Source organism: Erpetoichthys calabaricus, chromosome 9 (genome assembly GCF_900747795.2).
Source record: "Erpetoichthys calabaricus chromosome 9, fErpCal1.3, whole genome shotgun sequence".
In the NCBI taxonomy this organism is placed as follows: domain Eukaryota; kingdom Metazoa; phylum Chordata; class Cladistia; order Polypteriformes; family Polypteridae; genus Erpetoichthys; species Erpetoichthys calabaricus.
This window is the reverse complement of record NC_041402.2, coordinates 40,982,166-41,006,188: the sequence shown is the minus strand read 5'-3', so window position 1 is coordinate 41,006,188 and position 24,023 is coordinate 40,982,166. Positions and strand designations below refer to the sequence as shown.

Genomic DNA, 24,023 nt, shown 5'->3' with positions numbered 1-24,023 from the left:
AGAGGTGTGTACACTGCAACACAAGTACACACATCGTAAATGTAGGAAAGGCGCTCCTTGGGTGAGCTATAGCGCATCTTTATGTGAAAACAGCAGTGTCAGATGGGGAGTGTCTGATGATTGCATATAGCGCTGAAGTTACTGCTCTTTACTATGCTTTCCTCTGCATGTCCTGGAGTACAAAAGAAACAGCATACAGCAACGTGGGGACTGGCAAGATTGGGGGATAAAAACACGCGGTCGTATGTATTGTGATACATTGCAGAGCTATAGCGCGTCTTTATGTGAAAACAGCAGTGTCAGATGGGGTAAGGAAGGATCCTGAACGCGACTGAGAGAAAAGTGAATTAAAAAAAAACAAAAACAAAGCTAACCTTTACAAATATCATAAATTAAACCGGCTGTTACAGACTGAAATCAAATGTATCTTTTTATTCTAAAATAGTAAAAATAAGAGCAGTTCACTTCTCAAAAGGGAGTCGAGCAGGATCGAACTCGTGACCTTTTGATTCCCAGTCAGCAACTGATGCTGTTGCGCCATGGGGCCGTGGTAGTAGATGAATGTCAATGTCGCACACTAAGGCGGCTTTTTTTTTTTTTCTGCAGTTATATTTTTGAATAAAAGCGCACTTGTTCTGTTATATTTGTACCTTTCGTGAAAGTGTTTCTTTGATATTTGGACTTCAGGCTTCATACATTATATAGTTAATGCCTACATTTTGTCATTTACCACTAGAATATGAAAAACGTTTCTGTTTTAAAAATGTGTTTACACAGATTACTGTTGAAAAGGAACACACATGCATGTGTTCCAAATAACGATCTATTATTTCCACTCTAAAACTCCACTTCACTCCCAGATATCAAGGCATGAGCTGGGAGAAGTTCGTGCACGTTCTAAGTCGGTGGGGGGATGGAATAGTCGGCTGTTTGCAGCTCCTCTTTATCTGCACATTTAGAGGACCAAGGACGCTGGTGGAGAGGTGCGAACGGATTTAAGAAGTGATTTAAGGTGAGACAGATCTACAAGTTTTTTCGTAGGCTCTGGTAATTCTAGTGTTAAACCCAGCAGGTCTGGCAGGCCAAGAAAAATATAGGAGCGGCATATGCGCAGTATTGTGAGAATGGTTACAGACAACACACAGATCACCGCCAAAGACCTGCAAGAACATCTTCCTGCAGATGGTGTATCTGTACATCATTCTACAATTCCGCGCAATTTGCACAAAGAACATCCGTATGGCAGGGTGATGAGAAAGAAGCCCTTTTTGCACTCACACCACAAACAGTCGCTGGTATGCAAATGATCATTTAGACAAGCCAGATTCATTTTGGAAAAAAAGTGCTTTGGACTGGAGTTATTTGGTCATAACAAAAAGCGCTTTGCATGGTCTGAAGAAGAACACCGCATTCCAAGAAAAACACCTGCTACCTACTGTCAGATTTGGTGGAGGTTCCATCATGCTGTGTGGCTAGTTCAGGGACTGGGGCCCTTGTTAAAGTTGTGGGTCGGATAAATTCAACCAAATATCAACAAACTCTTCAGGATAATGTTCAAGCATCAGTCACAAAGTTGAAGTTACGTAGGGGTTGGATATTCCTACAAGACAATGACCCAAAACACAGTTCGAAATCTACAAAGACATTCATGCAGAGGGAGAAGTACAATGTTCTGGAATGGCCATCACAGTCCCCTGTGTTGAATATCATCAAAAATCTATGGGATGATTTGAAGCAGGCATGCTCAGCAGCCATCAAATTTAACTGAACTGGAGAGATTTTGTATGGAAGAATGGTCAAAAATACCTCCATCCAGAATCCAGACACTCCTCAAAGGCTATAGGAGGCGTCCAGAGGCTGTTATATTTGCAAAAGGAGGCTCAACTAAGTACTGATATAATATCTCTGTTGGGGTGCCCAGATTTATGCACCTGTCTAATTTTGTTATGATGCATATTTCTTATTTTCTGTTAATCCAATAAATTTAATGTCACTGCTGAAATACTACTGTTTCCATAAGGCATGTCATATATTAAAAGGAAGTTGCTACTTTGAAAGCTCAGCCAATGATAAACAAAAATCCAAAGAATTAAGAGGGGTTCCCAAACTTTTCATATGATTGTAGTTCAATATCCAGGACACAATAGGCTGATTCACCTGCATATCTTTTAGTTTTACCCCTTAACAAGAATAGCTGGATGGTATTGAAGACATTAGAAAAAAAAAAAACCATAATTCTCCCTTGGCTGCCAGCTTTGTCCAAGTGAGATTAAGCCGCAAGGAGCTGATAGATACTCTAATTGCATACTCCAGTCTTTGTCTGATAGGCTAACTGCAGTGGGTCCAGGTGGTCTACCACAAGAGGTCTCGCATAGTCCAGGACCAGTCTTTCAAAGGTCTTCATGATGTGAGACATAACTGCCACTTTTGTACTGTGATTTATAAAATTTTATATTTATTGTTTTATATTATTTATATATAATGACCATGATGTTTCTTCAAATGCAAACTAATTTACTGTCAGGAAACTGTCATGTCTGATACAGTGTTTTAGTACAGATGGTGTAAGTCTTAACAGAATCTGCCTATTTTTTGTGGAAAAAAAACATAACTTAAGTTGGCCTCTTGTGGTACTTTAATGACACCTGCTGGAAAAGAATGGTTATGAATATTCATTTCACACTTGGCTTTATTCCCAGTTTGGGGAATTATTCATTGTGTGTTCTGTTTCTTCACCTCCCCTCACTCTCTTTCTCTCTGCCTCTCTCCTGTCATCAGTCCCGACTTGTTGTGAAAACTGCACTCAAACTTCTAATTGTCTTTGTGGAATACACTGAAAACAATGCTCAGCTCTTCATACAGGCTGTGAGCACTGTGGATGAGCAGAGAGGTAAGTGTTTTCTAATAGGTCATTGCCCATAAATGCTGTAATGTCTTTGTTACTGAGATCTGAATTCTCTTGGTAAACCATGTGTGTTTTATTTTAAATTTTGTCTCTATTTTTATGTAATATTCCTAAATCATTCAGCTTATTTAACAAGTTATCTAATTATTCATGTATTTGTATTCATGTGTCATGTATTTATGTGGGGAATCTTAGGATTTGAGTACTTTTTGCTGTATAGATTTAGTGTACATGCAGTGTTACCTGTGCCTCCATACAAAATTGTATGTTGAACCCTGCATCTTTTAATAGTGCTCTTTATATACAGTACATTAGTTCCCACACATTTTTCATGTTTGATAGGTGACCAAACTAAACTTCATGTCATTGTAGTTTGTAATTAAAATTAAATTTGGGGAGATTAATACAGCAGTTAATATTGCACTGTGAATACACAAGGACAGATAAGATTGAGACAAGTAATGTAGACATGCAAGATTTAGTGTATTTGTTCCAAAAGCAAAACAATGTCACTATTTAAATAAATTAGAGGCATTGTATACTAGGGTCCTCCCTGCGTGGAGTTTGCATATTCTCCCTGTGTCTGCGTGGGTTTCCTCCAGGCGCTACGGTTTCCTCCCACTGTCCAAAGACATGCGGGTTAGGTGGATTGGCAATTCTAAATTGGCCCTAGTGTGCGCTTGGTGTGTGGGTGTGTTTGTGTGTGTCCTGTGGTGGGTTGGCACCCTGCCCGGGATTGGTTCCTGCCTTGTGCCCTGTGTTGGCTGGGATTGGCTCCAGCAGACCCCCATGACCCTGTGTTCGGATTCAGCAGGTTGGAAAATGGATGGATGGGTGTATACTAATGAATTGAATGGTTTTGCTAAAGAAGCATCACAAACAGTTTTACAAAATGTGTCACATTTTTAAAAAATACTGCTATATGGTTACTGTTTTCTGAGGGCACATTGAGAAAAGTGATGATGATAAATGTGCACAGGAAAAATGCATGCAGTATCAGTATTCAGTGTTTGAACTCATGTAAATAGCATACTTAAATGTTTTTATGTACTCAAAATGTGCGCGTGTGTGTGTATATATACGAGTATGTGTGTATATATATATATTATATATATATATATATATATATATATATATAATTCATTCTTTACATGTATATAATTCATTACATTTATATAGCGCTTTTCTCAGTAGTAATATATATATATTACTACTTATTATTGTTATTATTATGATCATAACTGTTAGATTGCTTGCTTTTCCTTTTTATTACATTCTTGCATTTTTCGTTTCATATTTGTTTTTTTTATAAGTCTGTGAGAACACACCCTTCTTCCTCTTTCTTTCTTTCTTTCTTTCTTTCTTTCTTTCTTTCTTTCTTTCTTTCTTTCTTTCTTTCTTTCTTTCTTTCTTTCTTTCTTTCTTTCTTTCTTTCTTTCTTTCTTTCTTTCTTTCTTTCTTTCTTTCCCCACTTCTATGTGGAGTCGATGTGCTTGATTAACCTTCTCCATACAGCTTGGTCGTGCACCTTCTTGCCAATCAATCTCTTTTCCTTTAGATCTTTTTTTACTTTATCCATCTACCTCCACTTTGGCCCCTTTCACTTTCTCTTCCTCTGTACTTTCATTCCCATCACTCTTTTGCGCACATATTCATCGTCTCACCTCATTACATGTCCATACCACTTCAACCTACTTTTCCGTGCTTTCTAAGACATCTGTCACTTTTGTTGTACCTTTGGTCATCTAATTTCTCATTCTGTTCTTTTTTGTAACTCCGCACATCCACCTCAATTTTCCATCTTGGGCTACTACTGATCCTAGATATTTAAATGTATCTACTCTTTTCAATAGTTCTCTCTGTTGGCTATATTCTGAATCCTGATCATCATTAAACTTCATATATTCTGTCTTCTTCCTATTTATCTTCAGTCCTCTACCTTCAAAGCCCTTCTCCTTTCTTCCTTTCCACTTCGTCTTTTCTGATGCTACACAACACAATTTCATCAGCAAAAAGCATGCACCAGGGGAATTGATCTGTTATCCCATGACTCAACATAGCCATAAACAGATCAAAGAGTTAAGGTCTTAAATAAGATCCCTGCTGCAGGCCTACTCTAACTGGGATCCTGTATGTTAACCCAACACTGCTAAAAGCCTTTGTCCTCACTTTCTCATACATATTCTGGACAATCCTCACATACTTCTCTGGAACTCCTTTCTCTCTCATGCACCTCTAGACCTCTTGACGTTGCACTCTATCATAAGCCTTCTCTAAATCAATAAACACCATGAGCAATCCTTAGTTTTTTTTTTTTTTGATACTTCTCTATAAGCTCCTACAATGCAAAGACTGCATCAGTTGTGTCTCTCCCTGGCATAAAATCAAACTATTACTCCCCTATGACGGTATCTTCCCTAAACCTTCTCTCTATAACTCTCTCCCATATTTTTGTGTGACATCAGCTTTATCCCTGTATAGTTTCCACACTCCTGAATATCACCCTTCTTACAAATGGGTACAATCACACTGTTCCTCTACTTATCTGATATTCTCGTCTGTTCTTAGATCTTCTGCATTAGATCCCACAACACATCTACTCACTCTTCTCCTAAACTCTTCCGCACTTCTGCTAGTATTTCATCTGGTCCTGTCGCCTTTCTGTTCTTTTCAGTGCCTCATTTACTTCCTCCCTCCTTATTCTTGGTACTAGCCCTTCATTTGGTACTCCACCCCCAAAAGCTACCTTTGAATTTTCTTCATTCAGCAGGTTTTCAAAGTACCTCTTCCATCTATTCTTGATCCTATCATGGTCATTTAAGACCACACCTTGCTTATCTTCCATCTGCGTTATCTGACTAAAATCCTTTCCAGCCTTGCTCCTAGTCTTTGCTATTCTAGAAATAATTCTCTCTCCCTCTTTTTCATATACCTCCTCCAAAGCTTGTCCATTGTCTCTTGACACTGCCCACTTCCTTGTTTGTCCAACTATGCATTTCATTGTCCTCCTTCTTCCCTGACTGATATCATTTTTTTCTTTGCCTCCTTCTTAGCCTTTATTGCATCCTTTCCATGTCTCATTGTCCCCAGGTGGGCTCCTTCCTGTCATACTACCCAACACCTCTTCACCTATTCTTAATTCAACTTTGCTTAAGTCAGCTTTATTCTTCTCCCACCATTTCTCCATACGCTAAAATGACTGCAATTCATTCAAAACGTTTTCCTTAAATACTTTCCTATGCCCTTTTCTTTTAATCTCCACCATATTATCCTTGTGCTGATCTGGTTTTATTTTCTGGCTGATTCTGATCTCCCATTCCATCACCACCACTTCATGCTACTCTGACAAACTTTCCCCATTTACGACCTTACAATTCTTTGTCTCTTTCGAATGAGATCTTCTACACATTAGAAAGTATGTTTCTCTTCCTCCACTACTGTAAGTCATAAGTTGATATAATTTCTTTTCAAAAACTATGGGGCTTCGCCCCCTTCTTGCTTCGCTTGTCAACCCCTCCCACCCCCAGTCTGCTCTATGCGGCAGCTACTTCACGTCTCTGCCGCTCATGTATGTGGACTTCACTTTCACCAAACAACAGATCTTTTAATTCTCGCAGATATGCCTCTTCATTGGGAAGAAACACTACTTTTCCCTGATGGCAACACGAATTAGACGATCTACAAGTCTCCGACTTAAAGTTTAAATCCAAACAATATATTCTTTCTCTTTTTGCTGCTCTGTTATTTATAATAATTTCTAATAATAATTTCCGTTTGTTTGCACTATTGCAATCTTTACTATAATTTTTTTGAGACTTTCGAATTTTAGTACTTTCATAATCTCTAACCTGCTCTGCATGTGTATCGCACCAACGTTCTACTTTGTCATCTACTCTTTGGGTGTGGTTAAATCTCTTAGCACAAAGTCTCATCTCACAGGACTTGAAAGTATCTCTCTGAAAAAGTCATGTCTCATCCCAGGCTAAAAAGTCTCGTCTCGTCCCAGGATTTTTTTATACAGTATAATAGAGAGAAATGTGGTACCTGTTACAAAATCAGATGCTATGGCAAAGTCTACTATCTTCTCCCTTTTCCCATTTCTTTCTCTTTTCTCTTTCTTGTACTGCTCTCAGCTATTTATTTGTACCCTTCTCCTCTTTCTCACAGCCTCTTGAGTAGCATATTCACAAATAGCATTAACTACAACCTCACCAAGGTCCAGCTTGATGCTCATCCCAGTTACTCCATCTAGTCACACTGAGAAGACTATCTTTTTGTTCTTTAGATACTGCTATACATATACCATTTCTGCCTTGCTCATTTGCTCCACTGTACAACAGCTTAAAGCCTCCTCATAATTCTCCTCCCTTATTTCCCTTTGTGACGATGCGGGTTCGCTGCATGCTCCCATCATCTGTCCGGGAGCCCTTGAACCCTACATCGTTGGTAATGTTACCGATGAGCTAAGCAGTGAGGCAACAACATAACAAGGGGATGGTGAAAAAATGCAAAGTGCTTTTATTAAACAGAACGACAAAATAATGTCCAAATAAATGAGGTGCAGTGATTCAAAATCTTCTTAAAATAAATAATCCATATAACACACGTGGAGGTTTAAAAATCAATAAATAGAACAAAAATAATAATCCTTTAAAAACCAAGGTTAAAATAGCACAGGAAGCAATCCTTTAAAAACACAAAGCCCGGTGTCATCTTTTTACCATGGCGGCTCCCCTGCTACTCCCATCCGGGCTATTCAACAGGAGAGTCGCCTACCTGCAGGAACAGCTGCCTTTCACTCTGCTCCGATAGCCCTCTGATCCCTAGCTACATCGGGCTCCAAAACCGGACCGAGACTTGGGTTATTTCCCCAGCAGCCAAGGCGCTCACGCTGGGGCTAAACCAGCCCAAAGCCTTCTCGACTCCCGCTCCTTTTGACAGTCAGTCGTCGTCTCTACTGGTCACTCCAGCTCCTAAATCGCTCAGCTAGAGCAACCGCTTTCTTCAGCCCCACCGAGTGTCAGCTAAACACTCCCCTCGTAGGCTGACCTCCCAGCTGCCTGCTTTCTCTCACTCGAGCCTGCTCTTGCTTGCTCGCTCGCTCGCTCTTCCGTACCGGCACTCTCTCTCTTACTTCCTGCTTTCTCCAGCAACCTCTGTCTTTCTTTCTCTCTTTTCATTTTTCTCTACCCTAACCGACTCGTGCTTCTATTTTATTAAGAGGGCATGGCAGCCGTAGCATATTAGCAGCCCCAGGAACAATCACGGATGCGGGCAGTCTCTCGTCTATGCACTTGGGTGAGAAACGCCCACACCGCAAATCGCCCTGCGAACTGTTTCAGCCACACAACCACCACGCCCCCTCGCTAAGCCACGAGCGTGGTGACTATTTATTTTACAACGGCCTTTGATGGGATCTGGGGACCCGCTATACCACACCCTTCCATCTAGTTTCCTACACACACATTTCCACTTTCCTTCTTTCCATCAAATCTGCCAGCTCTTTCTTTCCCAATCATTGTCTCAATATTCAGTGTTTCACTCTTACCTTTAATTACACTTTTCTTTCCCCTCCCCTGGCATCTTCTCCTTCTACTGGACTAAATTCTTTTGCCAAGCCTGCCTTTGGCCTGGTAGCCATCTTTCACTTTCAACAGTGGTCAGGCATGGCCCCTGTGCATCGCCTATTGGGTATGCCCTAGCATTTTCCAAAGTGGATTGATTCCATCATTAAATTTTTCATTTGGCTGTTACAGCTGGGTACCCTTCCTGACACTAACCCTATCTAATTATCTGAGCTTCGGACCGGCGCCAAGTTGGGCTGGTTTGCCCACTTGGTGGCTAGATTAGAAAGCATTGAGCCTTGCCAGAAGAAATACAAGCAAAGTTCTTTCTTTTACAAAGATTTCTAGCAAAGAGGGTGGCAAAGCCCCTAGTTAGACACAGATTGGTTTATTATACTAAAACAATATTATCTTAAAGTTACAAAACTTAACACACCCTGGCATTTGATACCCAACAACTGTTGAACTCCAGACACTGTGGAGCCCCACAGCTACTCACCTGGTGAACCCTGGGTCTTTTCTACAAAACTCACCTTGCTGATGGCCTTTTTTTTTTTTTTTTTTTTTTTTTTTTTTTAAATAAAATTACTCTTGTGTCATGATTTGTTTATGATGATGTTGTGATTATTTTGTCGCTGTTGTGGCTTTGAGTCCACTCTGTAAGTTGAATGGCCTTTTTGGTAAAATAGAGCCCTGATCAAGTCTATACTTGGAGCCCCATTATCTCTAAATCTGCTCTACATTGGGTATAGTGTTATTTTTGGCTCTCAGTAAATTTATTATGGCATCCCTGCTGTACACAAATGGAGAGAAAATACAAAACCATGTAAATAAAAGGACAAATATACTGTGCAATTTCTAGCGTTTCATCTGCAACCCTTTGCAAAAACGCCAAAAGAAGAACCCATCTGTATGTTGACATTAACTATTGTCGATGATGATTTAGCCGGGTATATTTTGATGTGGGTGTCTGATTGTTTTTTGCTTATTTTGTCCATTTTATAAATTTTCATTTAAATTCCTGCTGTGTTCTGTAAAGTGACTGTCAAATGAAAAAAGCAGTCCACTTACTACACTATTGGGAAAACTGTTTTGCATGCATTCTGTCAATCATTAATTGCAACTACCTGGCACAAGAGCCATGATTATACTTTGAATGTGAACATTTTTGTTGATGTACCATTTGTCATTGCATGTTTTTGTTGTGTGAACTTTCAGAAACCAGCTGTATTATATTTCAGATATTGCCTTTTCTTCAAATTTGTTGAAAGGCCCTTTAACACTTTCTTTTTTGAGTAAAGGTAGACTTTTATATCTGTAGATCACCATACTAAACTTATGCCTGTTTTCTGATATTTGTATTTTAAACATTTTGTATAGTGAGAGGAGTAGTCTACACCACTAGGTATACCAATAAACACTGTTGAACATATTAATCTGTGAATTTTCACATTCTGTTGAAGTTTACCATTCCTATCTTAAATGAGGCAAAATCTTAAATTTGTCAACCAAACAGGATATTAAAAAGAGAGTAAATTATTCTGTCTTTTAAATAGATAGAAAGACCTAACCTAATTTGTCCCCAGGGGAAACTTTGGCTTTTCAGCAGGAGCTTGTAACCCAGTGTAATGAAAAATAAATAGAATGTTTTTGAATATAGCCTGGCATTTTAATGCTTTGGTTACAAGTAGGTTTCACGATCTACATATACATCCAAATCTATTAGACATCCTTTTTTTGCTTGTTAATCTATTTGTCATTAACATTTTATATTGTTTTATTGTTGCTACGTGCTTTCAAGGTCCCCATGATGTTTACTCAAGGGATGAGAAAAAACGTAATTATTGACCATTTGAGAAGTGTTTGGCACTCTTTCAAGTTATGCATATTGGACATTTTGGGCTCTGTAGACTGACTGTTCACCAATTCATCAAGCTAATGTTGTTCTGTCATTATGAACCACATAGTAATTTGTTACATTCTTACTTCTCATCTGTTTTGTGTTCTTACTGTTCATTAGGTGCCCCAATCTTGCCAACTGTTATCCTTCATTCTGTACTTTTTCCAGCTTATGTTGCTCTATATATTAACTGACCATTTTTTCCATTTTTAAAAATATTACTCCTTAGAATTTAGTATTGTGATGCGTGACACTGAAGTTACATAATTTTGGTGTGCTTTCGAATGTGCTTTTTCAGGATGTCTTGTTTTATATTGTTTCCAATGAAATTAGCCTAATGCTATATGCCAGTTAGCATCATAGCCTACTTTTTCCACTAGCCAGGGTACTTGATGATATTAAACATTTCTGGGGAAAACTGCTGATGCTTTATTGCTTAAAATGTTTTTAGATTCCTTTCCTCATTGTTACAGGTTTTTTTTTTTTGTTTCTATAGGGAGAATATCTTTGTTATTATGAGGCAAATGGAAGGAAGGGAAGACAAGTCTGTAATATGTTGAGTTAACAGAAAACCAGACCATCAACACATAGTCTTTAGTGCCAATTTAGTCTGGTCACAATCTTTATTGACATAGCCACAAATAACCCATAGTTCATTTTTGAGTACAAGGAATTTAAACAAGCCACTGAGGTATAATTTTTACAATAAGCATATTCCAATCTGGGAGTCTATTGGCCCAGTCAGCATTGCAGACACCAAGCTATGGCATAGATCGATACATTATCTCCCAGCCACAGATACCAGAATTCAGTTTTGCAAAGTCTGAAAGCAGAACAGCAAAATAAAAACTTCCCCAAGTTAAGAGAAATTTGCATGTGAAGAGATAGTGGATGTTATACAGCGATTATCATTTTATAATGAGGTTTTGCTTTGAGGTGGGGGGATTTTTAAATTGATTCTCATTATATAATTGGTATAAATGCTTTTCACACAATGAGCAATAACTTTGCAGTTAAAATTAATATAAAGTAGTGTTAACTTTTCCAAAATTAACATTTCACAGTTCAGTAGGAAAAAGGGACTACCTTAATAATGTATTAAAAAAGAAAATGAGATTCCCAATTGATATTGTAAGTACAGAAGGCGAAGCTACACAGCAAAGGGGTGATAGCAGATGTCTTTGATTAGTATGTCACATATTTGTTACCAAGTTGCTATATTTCCTATGCCTTTATTTACTTTCCTCTCATTTTGAAGGCACAAAACCATGGTCCTGCCTGATTGAAATTTTGGAGGAGAAGAATGGAGCTGATAGCGAATTGCTTATTTTCACAATGACCCTGATCAACAAGGTATGATAACCAGATGTGTCTCAAAAATTGTCACCAATTTTAGCTTAATCCAGGCACAGGATAACTGCTTATTTTATACCTCATCGCTCCAAGTTGTAAGCAGTGCTTTGTCACTGTTTTGCAGATTACCTTCACTGTAGCTTCTTCTGTCAACGACGGTATTCCAGTATGCGTTTTTGAGTTGAAGGAGATTGGCTACAGAGTGTCTCGCGGGGACCTTAAACATGAGACTTTGTGCCAAGATATTGATCCCGGGCTGTCTCACGGGCACATAGAACATGAGATTCTTGCAAGACACGCCCTACTTACAACCAATATCAAATAAGACAACGGGCAGCAAAACACTCAGTCGTGTAAAGGCTTTTAGCAGACACAGATCCAGGGCTCACAGTGCATATAAAGCGTATAAGAACAATACGTTATAGATGAAACATCAATGAATAATCGAAGAAGAAAGAGCAGCACGGAGAAAAGAGACCCAAAAGTGTTGGAGAGAAAAAATGCAAAAAAGAAAAAATAATCTATGTGCAAATTTAGAAAATAAGGAAAGTAATAATCAGCCCAGAACAAGTGGAATTGGAGGGGGAAAAAAAGCCGGTCCAATTGGGTTCAGAAATAAGACAGAGTAAAAGACAAAGTAGATTCATAAAGACGTTCAAAAACGTTGGCGTGATACACATGTAGAGCAGGTTAGAGATTATGAAAGCAGTGGAATTCGAAAGGCTCAAAAAAAACGTGGGGGAGATACAAATGTAGAGAAAATTAAAGTTAAATATGAAAACAGGAAAATTTGAAAGTATCAAAAAAAAAAAAAAGATAGTAACGATCGCAATAGTGCAAACAGAAATTATTACTCGAAAAAAGGGAAAATAATCACCACGGACCAGGTGTAATTGGAGGGGAAAAAAGCAGGACAAAGTGAGGTCAGAAATAAGAGAAAGAGTAGAAAACAAAGTAAAACCTCATAAAGAGGTTAAAAAACAAGGGGGGCAAACACATGCAGAGCAGGTGAGACATAATGAAAACAGTGGAATTCAAAAGATGTTTGGGGGAAGTGAAATCCACAAACACTACAGGCAAAATATCCAAGTCTACAATAATCTTTTCACATTCGCATCATTCAATGCTCAAAACGTAGATTTACACAAGAATGGACCTTACGCTATGAGAATCTGTGGTCCAGCAACAATTAAAGCAATGACAAGTTTAATTTTGAAGAAACCACAATTCGGTCAGGTGTATATTTATGATCATGGAGAAGTGATGCAAGATAGAATCGAAAGAGTTAAACGATCGGACATATTAGAAATTATACAGCCAATAATGGTGACAAATCCATATGTCCAAAAGTATTGCATTTTACACGAAATTTATCTGCAAAACATGGACAAAGAAGTTTTCTTGGATTTCTATATGAATCAGAAAGGCTGCGCACGCATATACAGTATCCATCCATCCATTATCCAACCCGCTGAATCCGAACACAGGGTCACGGGGGTCTGCTGGAGCCAATCCCAGCCAACACAGGGCACAAGGCAGGGAACCAATCCTGGGCAGGGTGCCAACCCACCGCAGGCATATACAGTATAATAAACCAAAATGTGACAAATTATCAGCGATAATAGTTTCAAAAGACGGAAATACAGTGATCCCTCGCTATATCGCGCTTCGCCTTTCGCGGCTTCACTCTATCGCGGATTTTATATGTAAGTATATTTTAATATATATCGCGGATTTTTTGCTGGTTCACGGATTTCTGAGGACAATGGGTCTTTTAATTTCTGGTACATGCTTCCTCAGTTGGTTTGCCCAGTTGATTTCATACAAGGGACGCTATTGGCAGATGGCTGAGAAGCTACCCAACTTACTTTTCTCTGTCTCTCTTGCGCTGACTTTCTCTGATCCTGACATAGGGGATGTGAGCAGGGGGGCTGTTTGCACACTTAGACAATACGGACGCTCGTCTAAAAATGCTGAAAGATTATCTTCATGTTGCTACCTTCTGTGTGCAGCTGCTTCGTGAAGCGACATGCTGCACGGTGCTTCACATACTTAAAAGCTCAAAGGGCACGTATTGATTTTTCACTGTTTTGTTTTTCTCTGTCTCTCTCTCTCTCTGTCTCTCGCCCTATTGATTTTTTTGCTTTCCTCTGTTTCTGACAGCCTGTGCTCCTGACGCGCACTCCTTTGAAGAGGAGGATATGTTTGCATTCTTTTAATTGTGAGACAGAACTGTCATCTCTGTCTTGTCATGGAGCACAGTTTAAACTTTTGAAAAAGAGACAAATGTTTGTTTGCAGTGTTTGAATAACGTTCCTGTCTCTCTACAACCTCCTGTGTTTCTGCGCAAATCTGTGACCCAAGCATGACAATATAAAAATTAACCATATAAACACATGGTTTCTACTTTGCGGATTTTCTTATTTCGCGGGTGGCTCTGGAATGCAACCCCCGCGATGGAGGAGGGATTACTGTATCAAAAACAGAGTAGATATTCATGTTTATCAAAAGGCAAAATATGAATCGACATTTCTGTCTAATAATCCATCACATTCCGATCCATTACTCTTTCCTTTGCTTTTCCCAGATGGAGAAACAGGATGGTCATATAATATGAAACACACAAATTCAGGAAAACGAATAACACAATATTACATTATTAATGCGTATCTAAAAGTCGAAGCTAATCGTCTCTTCATTAAATTGAATCAAGCAAAACTTAGAACGGAACATATGCAAGGTCTCATTGATCACGTTCAAAATTCAAATCAATAGTTCAGACAAGTTCAAAATAGGTAAAGCAGTAATATTACCATCATCATATCAAGGTAGTCCAAGGGCATTGCAACAATTATATAATGATGCAATGGCAATATCCAGAACTATCGGTCAGCCAGACTTATCTATTACAATGACGTGCAATCCACAATGGCCAGAAATCCAGAGATTCTTGAAAACAATGCCACTGGCTACATCGGCTCAGGATTTTCCGACTTTCGTAAGTAGATTGTTTTATCAGAAAGTCTTAATTTTATTGAAAGAACTTGAAACGGTGTTTGGTCAAATCCGAGCATACATTTACACTATCAAATTTCAAAAACGGGGTTTACCGCACATGCATTTATTGGTTACTTTGCAAAAAATGTATTAACTGCTGATGTAGATTGCTTTGTCTGTGCTGAAATTCCAAACAGAGAAACCTATCATGAATTATGGTACGAAGTCATTAAACACATGTCTCACAGACCTCATTTAAAAGATTCAGCATGTTGAGACTCGAAAGAAAGTGTTTAAAAAAATTTCCAAAAGCTTTCGTTCAAACAAGTTATGATTAAGGCTGGCTTTCCAGATTATCGCCCAAGACACACACTTATCACGGAAAGAAGATGGAAAAATTGTGATGATCGATAATTCAATGATTGTACCATATAACCTCTATTTGCTAAAAAGATTTGATTGTCATATTAATGTCGAGTATTAAGTGTGTATCCGGAAAACCAAACACGGGGGGTTGGTGAACGAAGCCCCCTAGTATGTATGTACAGTGGACCTTTGACTTACGAACTCAATTCGTTCACGAGGGCTGGTTGTAACTCAAGTTGGTTGTAAGTCAAGACTATTTTTCCCAATTTGAAATAATGGAAATGCCCTTAATGTGTTCCGAACCGCCCACAGCAACACTTACTTAACTTTTTTTTAATAGAAAAGGGTTGTATAATGTGCATAATTTACCAAAAACACCAATACTTTTTCTAATGTACTAACCAAAAAGTTATAAGTGCCTAGCCTACCAGAAACAACAATTTCATACTGTACTCACCAATTAAGTTGACATCTTTGGCTTGCAGGAAGGAAGGAGGAGGAGAATGAAATGGAAGGTGGTTATTGTTTGGAAGGAGTTTCCTTATACAAATATTTTCTTTGTAAAATTGTCGATGATGGATTTCGACATGCTGTACATATTAGCGAGATAGGTCACACAAACGCTACTCTTGTATTTCCACACAATTTCCTTCTTCGTTTCAATTGTGATCGCTTTATTTACCTTTGTTACCTTCGCTTCCTTCCTTGGCAATTATCGAAATAAATTATATAAAGCACTGCACTGACCGAAATTACGTCCACAAACGCATGTATCTGGGCTCCGACTGAAGCTTACAAACGCTCTCGGCTGTTTGTTTACAATCACACAAGCGGATACACGTGACCGCATTCGGGTCGTAACGCAAAATGTTGGTCATAAAGCAAGTTGTTCGCATGTCAGGCCGGTCGTATATCAAGGGTCGACTGTATGTGTTTGTGTGTATAATGTATATGTGTGTGTGTGTGTATATATAATATATATATATATATATATATATATATATATATATATATATATATATATATATATATATATATATATATATATATATATATATATATATTATATTTATATAATATATATATATATATATATATATATATATATATATATAATATATATATATATATATATAATAAATATATATATATATATATAATAAATATATATATATATATATATATATAATAAATATATATATATATATATATATATATATATAATAAATATATATTATATATAAAAAATCAACATAAACATCTTGTTCACCATTTGATTTGCTTTTGTTGTAGGATAAACAATGACTGTCTCAAAATGTTAACATTTGTATCCAGCAGCTTTAGTTTGTGTGGTACCCCTGGGACACATTTGGAAACACTGCTAATTCTTAGTAAAACTTAAATGTGCTTAACAAGTGTGATATTTGGAAACACAAAGCAAGTAGTATTATAAAATTATAATATAACCCCTTTTCTCACTTGTCATGAGCAGACTCTGGCTGTCCTCCCAGACCAGGATTCTTTCTATGATGTTACAGACTGTCTGGAAAAACAAGACATGGAAGCTATCATTCAGCGACATCTCAGAGGTAAAGGAGCAGACCCGGATTTGAAGCATCAGTTCACTATTTATGAGGTAAAAAATTGAAATCCTTGCAGGTAACATGCATTTGAGAAATTAACTATCATTCTTGCAATCTCTGTAGAAATATTTTGTTGTTTTTGTTTAGCTCCTAGGTGGATAAATTCCAGAGCAAGAGTTAATCAATTCTAGAGTATGGCTAGCTCTGCTAGTATGTTGAAGGAATCTATGATGATTTGTCACATTGGCCTAATTGTATCGCCCACTGTTTGCAAGAATACTATTCTTAGTTTAGTGAAAATACATACCTGTTTTCTGGGGCTAATGTCACATAACCTAAAATGGTTATTAATTTTGCTTATTCAGATATGGTATTACCTATGGAGTAGTAAGATTTTTAACAAATAAAGAAAAAGGAAAAATAAGAATGTATGGGTTCTATATTCTATTATGCTGTTACCGTAAAGTCTTACCCTGCATGCAAGGCTAGGGGCAATACCCGTATAATGTATCAGTCCAAGATTCTTTTTTTTATTTATTTACTTCCTTGTACCTTAAAGTTTGAACTCTGTTAAACATTGGCACGAGGGAGTGATATTTTTGGTATATAACATGTACGTTCTTCTGCTGCTAGAAAGATGGATGGTTATTCTGTATTATGGTCATACATTATTTCACTGTATTTTAAGCGCCTTGAGCATGGGAAAGGCGCTATATAAATAAAATGTAGTATTATTATTATTATTATTAATGAGTTTGATAAATGCAGGTTTCGAGAAGGTCTGTGTCAGTGCTCAGAGTAACAGCAGTGTGTTTAAAAAAGCGAGTAAAGCTCAAAATCCTAATACAGTAATAGCTTTTATTTCCATACACGCAAATGCATTGGGAACACTGCACATTCTATTCCAAATCAAAGCATGAAGAAAATTTATCAAATTTGTGTTTTTGTGAATATTAGGCTCTTAAAAAAAAAAATAAATAACATTGTCTGCATTCTTCTTTACAAACTCAAATATTCACTGTATAAACTGAAAATGTTTCAAGATTTTGCTTTCCTTTGAATCACTGAACTAATATTTAGTTGTATAACCACTGTTCTGAGAACTGTTGCACATCTGTGTTGCATGGAGTCGACCATCTTCTGGCACCTGTGTACCGATATTCCAGCCCAGGATGATTGGACTACATTCCAAAATTCTTTTGCATTTCTTGGTTTTGCCTCAAAAACAGCATTTTTGATGTCACCCCACAAGTATTCTATTGGATTAAGGTCCTGGGATTGGGCTGGCCACTCCATAAGGTCAATCTTGTTGGTCTGGAACCAAGATGTTGCTCGTTTATTGGTGTGTTTGGGGTCATTGTCCTGTTGAAACACCCATTTGAAGGGCATTTCCTTTTCGGCATAAGGCAAATGACCTCTGAGTATTTTGAGGTATTCAGACTGATCCATGATCCCAGGTATGTGATAAATCGGCCCAACACCATAGTATGAGAAACATCACAATGTACTGCGGCTTGAATTCAGTGTTTGGGGGTTTCCTGACAAACTATCTGTGGCCCCTAGACCCAAGAAGAACAATTTTGCTTTCATTAGCCCACAAAATGTTGCACCATTTCTCTGTAGGCTAGTCAATGTGTTCTTTGTCAAATTGTAACCTCTTCAGCACATGTTGAGTTTTTTTCTTACTTGGGACTTTACATTGGGTTGTTGCTGTTAGCTTGGCTTCACATTGCTGTCTTCTAATTGTAACAGTACTCACAGGTAACTTTAGACCTTCTTTGATCTTCCTGGAGCTGATTGTTTGCTGAGTCTTTGCCATTTTGGCAATTCTTCAGTCTATTCGATTAGTAGTTTTCTTTTTTCTTCCACATCTTTCAGGTTTTGGTTACCATTTTAAAACATTTGCGATTATTTTAGCTGAGCAGCCTATCATTTTCAGTGCTTCTTTATATGTTTTCCCCTCTCCCATCAACTTTTTAATCAATGTACGCTGTTCTTCTGAACAATGTCTGCAATGACCCATTTTACTAAGATTTTCGAAGAGAAATGTACATTTGCTGCCTTCCTTCCTTAAATAAGGGCCACAATTGACACCTGTTTTTTCTCAGAATGAATGACCTACACACTGCTAGTATTTTGAACATGCCCATTCAGTTGATGATTCAATTGCACAGAATCAGCAGCATGTAATGAATGTTGGGTCTGTTTGCTTTCTATTGCTCTACTACACCTACTAGTAAATTTGCCACATAGAAATATAATTTCTACCAAAAACAGTGATTGATCAGGTTAGTGATGTCTGACTGCTATTATTTTGAACACAATCTTATCTGACAACTGTAAACTGGCTACAGTATGCTCTGTGATGGCCTGGTATCTTGTCTAAATTGGTACTTGCCTTGTGCCAATGTCTGCCAGGTTAGGCTCTGGTCCCCTACATCCCCATACTGCACAAGAAGGTTTACTAAATATGCTAGCAACACATCATCCTAAGGCACAAGATTTGGTACAGTTGGAGATGTTTTTCTTTTTCCAGCTGTACTAATTTCATTTCATCTTCATACTTTTTTTTCAGTGTGTTTTCCGTCTAGTCTGAATTGTCCTAGTAAACTGTGTTCTTTAGCTGTGGGTATTTTAACCTTAGTGCCAATTAGGTTTGACATATTCACATGAAATATGTATTTAGTTCCAGTTGTTATTTCTCATTGTGTTTGGACTGAGACTGTTACATTTCAGAGTTGTTGAGTGTTATACCCATTGTTTTGAAACTTTTCTACCTACAAGTAGAGTTTAGTTTTTGAATCAGTTGAATTTTAATTAAAAAGAAGCAATATGGTTGTTGAAGATGTGCTGAGACATTAAACCAAGCTTCATTAGGCTATATATTCTGGGAAGACATGAAATTAACATTTTCTAAAAGAATCTTTACAAGCAAATATGAAGATCTCTTCCACTAGAATTTTGGGAGTAGTATGGATAAAATCAAAAAACGTTTATTTATATAGCATGTTTTCATACAAATGATGTAGTTCAAACTGCTTTACAAGATGATGAAAGAAAAAAGAAAAAATATAAAAACAAGATTAGGCAATACTAAGTAACAAAGAATAAAGTATGGTCCGGTGGCCAGGAGGACAGAAAAAAATAAAACCAAAAAAAAACCACCTTTGGGCTGGAGAGAAAAAAAAGCAAAACCTTGAGGGGTTCCAAGGCCACGAGATTGCCCAGCCTCCACAGGGCATGCTACCCAACATAAATGATCTAAATTAGTCCTCATGGTTTTCAGGCTTCACATGTAAGAATTACATGATGATGGTCATGTGGTCATCTGGCCTTCAGTCCATCAAAAGGGACTTCATGGTGTCCTGTTCAGGTGGTGGTGGTGCAGATTGCCACCACAGAAACCCAGAAAAAGAATAGCAGAAAAATTAGGGGTTAATATGGGGTTGTGGAGCCATGATAAAAATAATTAAATGCATATACAGAATATCAGGGTTACACTAAAATGAAGCTATAAGAAAGCCATATTAAAATAATGCGTTTTTAGCAGTTTTTTTTAAAGTGCTCCACCTTTATTAGCCTGACAAATTTCTATCGGTAAGCTATTCCAGATTTTAGGTGCACAACAGCAGAAGGCTGCCTCACCACTTCATTAAGTTTAGCATTTGGAATTATAAGCAGACACTTATTTGAAGATCTAAGAGTATGATTTAGAGTGTAAGGTGAGAGGCATTCCTAAAATATGGGATGAAGTGAGATTATTTAAGGCTTTGTAAACCATAAGCAGTATTTTAAAGTCAATTCTAAATGGCATGGGTAACCAGTGTAGTGACATCAAAACTGGAGAGATGTGCTCAGATTTTCTTTTCCTAGTTAAGATTCTGGCAGCTGCATTCTGCACTAGTTGCAATCGACTGATGTCTTTTTTTTGGATAGTCCTGAGATGAGTGCGTTACAGTAATCTAGTTGGCTAAAAACAAAAGCGTGAACTAATTTTTCAGTATCTTGCAAAATTATAAGAGATCTAATTTTTGCTATATTTCTTAAGTAAAATAATTCTGTGCTAGTGATATGATTTAATATGTGATTTAAAATTGAGGTCAGAGTCAATAATTACCCCTAAATTATTTACCTCTGTCTTGCCTTTTAAGCCTAATGAATAAAGTTTATTTGTAATATCTTCATTCTATTAATTTTTGCCAATCACTAAGATTTCTGTTCCCTCCTTATTTAGTTTGAGAAAATTACTACTCATTCACTTAGAAACACAAGAAAGACATTGGGTCAGTGAACCAAGAGGGTCTGGGTTGTTATCAGGCACTATTGATAAGTATAGCTGTGGTAGCTTATGTTATGCCTGGAGATAATCTGACTTAATGGAAGCATGTAGATTGAAAAGAGCAGTGGACCCAGGATAGGTCTTTGTGGAACACCATATAGAATATCATGTGTCATCGAAGTATAATTACCACAACTAACAAAGAATTTTCTACCTGTTAAGTAAGACTCAAACCGATTTAAGACATTACCAGAGAGGCCCATCCACTGACTAAGGCGATTTATAAGAATATTGTGATCAATGGTATCAAATGTGGCAATCAGATCTAGGAGGATGAGAACAGATAAACGGCCTGTGTCTGCATTTACCCACAGGTCATTTACTACTTCAACGAGTGTAGTTTCTGTACTTCTGTACTTTAACATTAAAATTTACGCCCTTACTATTTACATTATTATCACTATTGTAGTAAGCACTACAAATGACAGTTTGAACTGGTTGCTTAAAATGTTTGTAAACTTTGATGCTGCAGACAAATCAAGTGTTTTTTAACTATGCTTCTCATTAATTTTATCTATCAGTATTTCTATATTAAATAGTAAGAGAAAATGGTCAGATAAACAGATATCCATGATTTACCTCACATCAACTTTTAATCGTTTTAACCGTTTATGTGTTGGCTGAGTAATGTACTGGCTGAGATCAAAAGAGTACAGGAGGTTCATGAATTCTTTTGCTTCTGGGCTCTCTGATTATCGCCAACAATTAGGAACCTGTCATGATTAGTCATTATAATGACACTAAATCTTAGAATTCCTCAAAGAAAGACGCATTATATTTAGGAGGTCTATATGCAGACAATACTAGAGACTGAGAAACTCCTTGAATAACAATGGCAAGGTACTCAATAGACACAAACGTACCAAACCTAGCATCTTTACACTTTAGCCGACTCAAATAAATATTTGCTAAACCACGGCCTTTCTTACCTTGGCGAACCGCATGATTACAGCTGTAATTCAGAGGTACAAATTTGATTAATACAGCCACACCATCAGAACTAAGCTACGGTTCACTTACTTTAATACAGTCGAAATTCCTATCACTAATAAGAGCGTTGATGGAAAACCTTGTTGATTAATACTCTTAACATTTAATAAGGCCATAATTAAGGTCTCGGCAGAGCAGAACTGAATTGTCGGACCATTATGGCTGTTTGAAATGGTTATTAAGTTATTCATATTAATGCCACTTTGTGCGGATTTTTTATTTAATCTGTAGTCTGTTTTTATAGTTTTACTAAAGTGCACATCTCGAGGTGAAATGGTAATTTATTTGCATTTATGCCACACTGTCTTGATTTTTTACATGAACTGAGGTTGGTTATTAAAGTATTGATGCAGTGCACATTTGAGGAGGAGTTTGCTACAGAGTTATCATGTCCTAGCAAGGCATTATGGAAAGAGTTAGGATTAAAAGTACATAGTCAGGTGAAATGGATTATTTTACAGATATTTTTGGAGAGGACCCAGGTACCGATAATAGATGATACACCCTCTATCTCACCTTAGTAGGGAAAATTAATTCTGTCAAAATGAATATTCTCCCTGTGCTGCTCTGTCTATTCCAGAGTATCCCTATATACATAAAAAAATCAATCTTTAGACAGTTACACTCAATTATAATATCATTCATCTGGAATTTAAAACAGCAGTACATCAGAAAGATCTAAAGCAGAAGGTGGCATGGCAGTAACTAACTCTCAGTTTTACCTACTGGGCAACAAGTGTTCATACTAGTGTGCCGCTCAAAAGTCCCAAAGCATGTTTTATTCCGAAAAGTTCCAAAAATGCACACTAAACAGGGAAATCAAATCAAAAGCACTTGCTAGTAACACAGAGGGCCATGTAGAATATTTATAAAATAGAAAATGTATTCTTGATGAACATGCTCTGATATAACATGAAGCTCCATGTTGCACAAAAAGGAGTTGCCAGCAAAGGCAATCCAAGGCGAGCAAAACTCCTAATACGATATTCAAAGACAAGGTCAAAATTAAAAACAAAAAAAAACACAAGGTCAGAAATCCAGAAAACGCAATAAGTATACGCAGACACACAAAAAAACACTCGCAGACTCCCTAGCTCATTCCAATGAACTCCCAGTAACTGTGAGGAGCCCTCATCTTTATAGGGCTGAGGGCAGCCCCTGGCATTGATGGGCTGCTGGTCATGTCTCTTGGGTCCACAAAACACATGGAACATAAAGATGCATATAGATAAAATATTGAACAGAACAACATTAAACAAGAATTTGAAATTCTGCTAGAAGAGGAACCCTAGCTGAAACAAAACTCATGCATTAAAATCTTGGAAACTGGCAGAAATTCTCAAATCAGCACTGTCATGGCTTGCAGTGCAGAGCAAATCCTGTTGTAGATATTCCTTGTATGCCTTGCTTTGTTCTCAATTCAGTAGTAACTATTGTCAACTTACCATCAGTCCAGTCACCCACCAATAACTTGAAATGTGTTCTGCATTGGTTCCATATTTTAAGGTAGAAAAGCTCTTATTTGTTGCTTCTGTACATCATAACCACCTGTTCCACCTTCTCAGTCTACTCAGTGTTTAATATTTGGAAAATTCTTTAGATTAAAACACCTAGTGATCTTTATATAGACAGTGTATTTACCGGTACCTTTTATGAAGAGATATGCTGCAAATGTAACTTTCCAGCTACATACTTTTCCTATATGCTAATTAGAATTTTTTTTTTAAATAAACCTATTGAACTTGCTACATCTGACACCCATATCGATCTCCACGCCCATTACTGTTAGTCTTGATGAAGATCAGGAGAGCATTTCAACAGGGAATGCTGGGAAAGGGACATTTCACTTAGCATCTCAGAAAAGGAGTGTAACTCAGCCATGCACAGAATACACCCTAGTTCTATATGCGCCATACATTCAATAATTCAACTAGTGGTCTTCCATTGATCACATTTATCTTGTCTAAAATTCTCCAGAATTTACCCGGGGCAAGACCCAATCTGTGAGGGCTGCCATCTAGCTTGA

At 37.4% G+C, this 24,023-nt stretch overlaps 1 protein-coding gene across 5 annotated transcripts in view; it reads left to right on the top strand.

Annotated features, from left to right (window-relative positions):
• Positions 1-24,023, top strand: part of fhod1 (formin homology 2 domain containing 1) — a 202,520-nt gene that overhangs the window by 119,418 nt on the left and 59,079 nt on the right. For all 5 annotated transcript variants that reach the window (XM_051931675.1, XM_028809357.2, XM_028809353.2 and 2 more), the window contains 3 exons: positions 2,779-2,890; positions 11,628-11,722; positions 16,578-16,721. In XM_051931675.1, the coding sequence (XP_051787635.1) occupies positions 2,779-2,890; positions 11,628-11,722; positions 16,578-16,721 (351 nt within the window). The remainder of the gene's footprint in view (positions 1-2,778; positions 2,891-11,627; positions 11,723-16,577; positions 16,722-24,023) is intronic.